Source organism: Aptenodytes forsteri, unplaced genomic scaffold (assembly GCF_000699145.1).
Source record: "Aptenodytes forsteri isolate BGI_AS27 unplaced genomic scaffold, ASM69914v1 Scaffold193, whole genome shotgun sequence".
Classification (NCBI taxonomy): Eukaryota; Metazoa; Chordata; class Aves; order Sphenisciformes; family Spheniscidae; genus Aptenodytes; species Aptenodytes forsteri.
The window spans coordinates 2252243-2258474 of record NW_008795405.1 but is presented as its reverse complement, the minus strand read 5'-3'; the positions used below and the strand labels follow the sequence as shown (position 1 = coordinate 2258474).

Genomic DNA, 6232 nt, shown 5'->3' with positions numbered 1-6232 from the left:
GAGAAGTTGTGGATGCCCCATCCCTGGAAGAAGCGTTCAGGGCCAGGTTGGATGGGGCTTTGAGCAACCTGGTCTAGTGGAAGGTGTCCCTGCCCATGGCAGGGGGGTTGGAACTAGATGATCTTTAAGGTCCCTTCCAACCCAAACCATTCTATGATTCTATGATTCACTGCATTTATTAATTTGTAATGCTGAATATTTATCTTTCATAACCTAACTTGAGATTGTCATACTCCAGTGTGTCCTTAAGGCAACATCTTTCCTGCACTTACCATTAAAGACAGTTACAGAAGTTACCCAAACAGCTGCTCCTTTTCTAGTCTAAGATAGAATAATACTGGTCCTCTTTTCTCTCTATTCATCTCTCTCTCATTCCTGCAACTGGGCAGTAAGGCATCATACAGCGGTGCAGGGGTTTAAGTAATGATTCTTACGGGTTCTAGATCAATATTTCTATTGTATACCACTGTGAAGGCACCCTTGTTTTCTCCATGTTGCAAGCATGGAGATGCACTGATGAAATTTTATACGATATAATAAAAAATATTTTTCAAAAATACAAATTAATGAAAGGCAAAATGTTCTCACACACTTTGTGAGACAGTCTGTGAGGACTGAAAACTAACTGCGTACGAGGCAATGAAATCACACATCAGTAAGGCTTTACCTTTCTACCATCTCCACCTCCCATATTATAAGAACTATTTACTTTATGAGTATCACTGTGAAGTTCCCATCTGGTATTTCAGAAGTGAATGGAGAGGACTGACAAGACAAAAAGCTGATGTAGTCAGAAAAATCTTATTTTCTTAAGATGACAGATTTTAAATATCTTGTTCAAAGCTCATCAGATACTTACACTTAAAATTTTCCCTTTGAACATTGTAATTTCAGCAGCCAATTGGCTTAATAAATTAAACTGATTTAATACAGAGGGTAGCATACAAGAGTGTAAGAGAGAAAACGTGAAACAGGTGCTTTGGTCATGGGTAGGAAACAGTGAAGAACAGCCAGGATTGGAGAGGGACAGAGGTAGACTTCCAACCAGAATGGCAACATCATTCCAAGCACAGCTGCTACGGCTACATTCCTGGGAACCCCAGAGACCCACACTACTGCACGGATACCAGAAGCAATTCTCACAAGAATGGTAATGGAAAACAAGCTTCCCAGCTGCTCTTGGAAGGAGGTAATGTATTCAGAGTACCCCCACCCCCAAGACACAGCTGGGCACAACACAGGGAACCAAGCCACAGACAAATGCATTCAACTCTCACATATAAGTTCTTGCCCTTGGAAAAGAAACACAGTCCACAGCAATAGTAGTATTTTCAAAAGCCTTTTACACACGCCCTCCAAATCAATAATCCTAATCTTGCCATTAAACATAATTAAATCCAAATATCAAGTCCCTTTCATACCAGCCAGGTACTTTCCAACAAGGTAGACTAACTCCAAGTTTCTGGAGTGGCTTTAAACAATTGTGCTATTTTTATTATGTAGGTAAGTGATGTTCTCTTCCAGGGGTCATCTTCATGCCAATTTATTTTAGAATGTTTTTACTTTAAAAGTACTATTATATTCCAAGTGGCTTAAACAGAGGAGTGAAAAGGGGGAAGATAACAATTCAGTCTCCTGTCTAGAAATGCATAGGAAAGTAGTGCCCTGTTTAAATCACCCTCATACAAGCCCTATCTCTAACCTTCTCTCAGCTTTCAATCCCTTACTTTTCCTGTCCCAAAGCCACCAGGGTTTCATAACCCAGAGTCCCCAAACACTCCCATCCTAAGTCTCTCCCCCTTTCAGCCCATACCAATGGTCTCTGACTTCTCACTTCTCTCCAGCTGTTTACTAAATCCTCTCCCACATGTTTCTCTATCTGTTCTGTCCCTATCATCCCCCCTCCTGGTTCAGACTAATTCCTTGTCTGCCCAAATCTATAACCACGCAGTGCTCCCAAATAGCTTCACCGATATCTACCCTTCTGCAAATCACTTTCCAAACTGCCAGCCTACTCTGTAATGCCTGCACTTCTCCTATACATTCAATCCCCCTGCTTCAAATCCATATCCATACCTAGTGGCTCAATGCCAGGTGTCCTGGTTCCAGGTCCCTCAACAATGAGCCCAACCCTCCAGTTTTGCCTGTACAGGCACTTGCTGCCATACTATCATGCTTTTATTGTATGCTGGTACCTCTTGTCACCCTTCATTGTCAAGGCAGCCTTGCCTTCCCACAGAACTAAAACCCTTGGTCCTTGTTGCAAGACAGGCTTTAAAAACTAGGCTGTATCAAAAAAAATAATCAGAATTACTCTTAGATGACAGAATAGTTGAATTTGTCCAGGGGAAAAAAAAAAAAAGCATAAGTAGTAGCCATATGCTTTAGCTATGTTCCTTTGGGCTTTGCAGTTACATTTGAACCTTCTAAAACGTCACTGTTTCAGGTATGATTAAAATAATAGTCTCAGCTTAGAAATTACTGTATGCTATATATTCAGTACTGAAGAATCAGATTGCCTTAAAAGAAAAACTGTCCTCAACTGAACCAACCAAATTTTCATACTAAGCAAGCTTCAGACTTCATCTCTCCAAAGGGATTATTGCAGAAACACGGCCTCAAGAATCACAGTATAGAGCAGATGTCTAGAACTGAATGCATGCAGGCTCAGGAAGGAAATTCATCGTCAGATAGAGCTCCAGCTCTAAACTTTTCATTGACTTGTGAATCCCTTTCTACATGGATCTTTTTCATGATGACAGAAGACCACTAAGACACAACCCAACCCATGTTTCTATATTTCACGACAGAAGCAAAGCCCGTACAAACACTGTGTAGCCGAATACAAAAATATATCAAGGTCACTCAGAAAATCTACATTGTCTGCTAGAAGCTGAGGTCTTTATTGTTTGCTTGTCACAAAGAAGGGAATTAGCACCTTCATTCTCCTTCTATACATTTCCCACCTCTTCTGTGGGAAAGTATCTTGGGAGAACCCAGAAGCAAAGAGCAATGCAGACACATACACCACGACCAACATATTTCCAGAGCTACCACTGCACTTCATAGCCACTTTCAGGCTTGAGTATACCTACACTGATTGACTGACTGGTGGCTAAACAGGTTTCAGCCTCCACCATCTACAATTACCAGAGTATGCTCCTTTGTCACCCAACACAGCTGTGCTCAGGAAGCTACCTAGCCCTTCCCATGCAGATCTTTGTGTATTCCCCCTTCCATACTTCCTAATTTAACTAGCAGTAACTAGCTATGGTAGGAATACAGAAATTTAAAAATCACCTAATAACTATATAAATGGCAGCAAGAGGACAACTTGGGTTCTCTAGACAGATCTAAGAAAGCACAGCAGTTGGAGCTGAGTGGGAAATGAGAGTTTTTAGGGAGAAAGTCTAGGAATTTATTTTTAAAAGTTCTTTTCTGAAGAGACTTAAAATGAAATAGATGCATTTCAATTTTTTCCCCAAATATTTGTTTACATACTAATTTTTATCCAAGGAGGCAGTTTCCATTATATATTTAGCTTTCAACAAATCAGCATTTCCTGAATGAAAATTTTTCACTACCAAATTTTTTGAACGGTTTTGCTAACAAAGTTTAGCTTAAAAAAAGCTGAATTCTGATTTCATTAAGAGAACCAGACTGACAGCACTGAATATTACTGGACAAGCAAACAAGCTTCTCCTGATGCTCCCCATACCACTTCAGGCTTTGAAAGATCAAATTCTAAGTAGGGTCTGGCCTGACGTAAGATCAGGCCTCAGCATCACTGGCATATTCAGTGCTCACATCCTCTGCTGAGTCCATCAACAAGAAGGTGCTTTGTTTTTGTGACTTACCCTTTAAAGTTCAAGACCTATCTGCAAAGACCAGACTGCCTGCGTTAGTTATGGAACTGCCCAGACTGAATCAAAACCTTGAACTAGACGTAGAAGGGTCCAAAAATCTATTCAGCTTCCTAGAGTTATGAATGCACCCCACCTTTTGAAAAAGACATATTGCCAATCATCTAACCAGATATTCAAAATCCAAACATATAACAATAAAACTGAAAGAAGCAAAAAGAAGCAAATAGCAGCAGCTATTGCAACTATTAAACATGCCTCAGAAAATTCAGCAAAACATCACTGTTAAAACAATACTTCCAAAATCAAAGTATCAGAGCGAAGATATTTAAACTGTTTGTCCCCAGCAAGTAAAGAAGGAAAAAATTAATTTCCAAGGCAAAGTGCCTATCCTGGAGAACCTCCAGTTGGCAGCTTAATTCACTGAGAAGTGTCCAACTTGAACACTTTTGATGAACACAACTATAGCATATTATAAAGAAAAAAAATGACTACACGTGTAGCCATTTAGGACATAACAACTCAAAAAGAAATATGAAACTAAATGGAATTCTACCAGAAGCCAATGTAAATTTGATCTATACCACCATGTTTAGCAAAAAGATTATCATATACCATGCTAGTAAGTACTTCATTATGTCTTTACAACGTTATTGGAATACAGAATTTACATCAGAACCCATTCTGCAGACTTCCATTCCCAGCACTGTGATGGCACGCTGGAGGAATGAAGAAGCAAATCACATGAAGCACAGATCTGAGAAAACTTGGTTTTATTGTTTAATAAGACCAAGCATGGATTTGGTTTTTTTATCACATATTTTCTAATCCTCTGCCCAGTCTCGCTTTCTTCTATAAAAGGACTATTAGCAATGTTCTTGTCATCTCACAGAATATCAAAATTCTGGTTGCTGTAAACACTTCAAAACAACAATAATGACAGAAATCGATTTTCATGAGATTTACTCCTTCCAGCATGTCTTAGCCCAGTGCTGACACAGAAGCCTGTGACAGACTTTTCTGTTGTCACAGGGACTCTAGCTTTACCACTTACATACCTGCTGTGTAAGGAGACTCATGTGGCTTGGTGGGGAATACTGACAGGCTGCTTGCTTTTCTGCCAGCTGCTGCAGTTCTACTGCTACCATATTGGGGCTATGTTTGCCCTGGGAAGAAGTATCTTCTGCATCATTGTGCATCCTGGCTGAGCCCACACGCTGCCCACTCGCACTGTGATGGCACAAACCTACCAAACAAACATTTGGATACACTTAGTGAGTGGTATGTCAGACTCCCTCAGCCTGCTGATCACAGAAATACAAAAGCAGGTGTGATACTTTCTGCAGATTCTAGGGAGAATAGAGACTTCTATATTGCCTATATGAGCTTTTGTCAATTCCAAACCTGTACTCTCTTTACCATAATGTATCTAATGGCACCCAATTCCAGAGAATATTGGCTGCTGTTACCTAAGTTAAATCTATAATATTTTTCCTTAAAAACAAATGGATCCCTTTAAATAAGCTACTCAGCTGGGAAGTCAGATTTATTTTAATGCCAGAAAGGTTGTCAATATATATATACACAGCAACCCTAGTGAACATGTGCTGACCTTGACGTACAACCTAAAGCAAATGTATACCATTAAATATATATATATGTATAATCAGGACCACAGCTGTTAGCCTGTGTATGGTTCCCAAAACTTTCCTAATAGATTACAGCCTGCATCCATAAATTCCTACAGTTTCTTCTAACCCTCAGATTCCCGCTTAGGGACATGGTTTAGTGGTGGACTTGGCAGTGTTAGGTTAACGGTTGGACTCTGTGATCTTAACTATGTTCTACCCCAGAATGGTAAATGAGAGGTCTCTAGATCTTGTCTTTAAGATACTCTTGGATATGACAGTACTGAAAGGTCCTAGAGAATTAGATGCAGTAATGATTCATTCAGATCTTTCTTTTTTGGAGGTCTTGACACACCTTTAAGTATTCAACAATTATGACGTTTCGTTAAAGGATTTCTCCACATGATAGAGAAACGCAGAACTAAGAACAGCACATAGACTGAGACAGGACTTCCGCTAACGAAAACTACATTAACATCACGAAAGATAAACAAGAGATCAATAATACAATCAAGTGAAGATATACAATACTTCATTTCCCAGCTCTTTTTGAGTAAGTTCAAAGTCTGAGTTCAAAGTTCGAGGCTGAGGGGAGACCTTATCGCTCTCTACAACTACCTGAAAGGAGGTTGTAGCAACAGGATGAGAGGAAACGGCCTCAAGTTGTGCCAGAGGAGGTTTAGATTGGATATTGGGAAAAATTCCTTCACTGAAAAGGTTGTCAAGCATTGGAACAGGCTG

The 6232-nt window shown here is 39.8% G+C and overlaps 1 protein-coding gene across 1 annotated transcript in view; it reads right to left on the bottom strand.

Moving 5' to 3' along the window:
• TTLL5 (tubulin tyrosine ligase like 5) overlaps positions 1-6232 on the bottom strand; it is a 145489-nt gene that overhangs the window by 72368 nt on the left and 66889 nt on the right. Inside the window, exon 28 of the mRNA XM_009280721.1 lies at positions 4922-5109. Coding sequence (XP_009278996.1) covers positions 4922-5109 — 188 coding nt within the window. The remainder of the gene's footprint in view (positions 1-4921; positions 5110-6232) is intronic.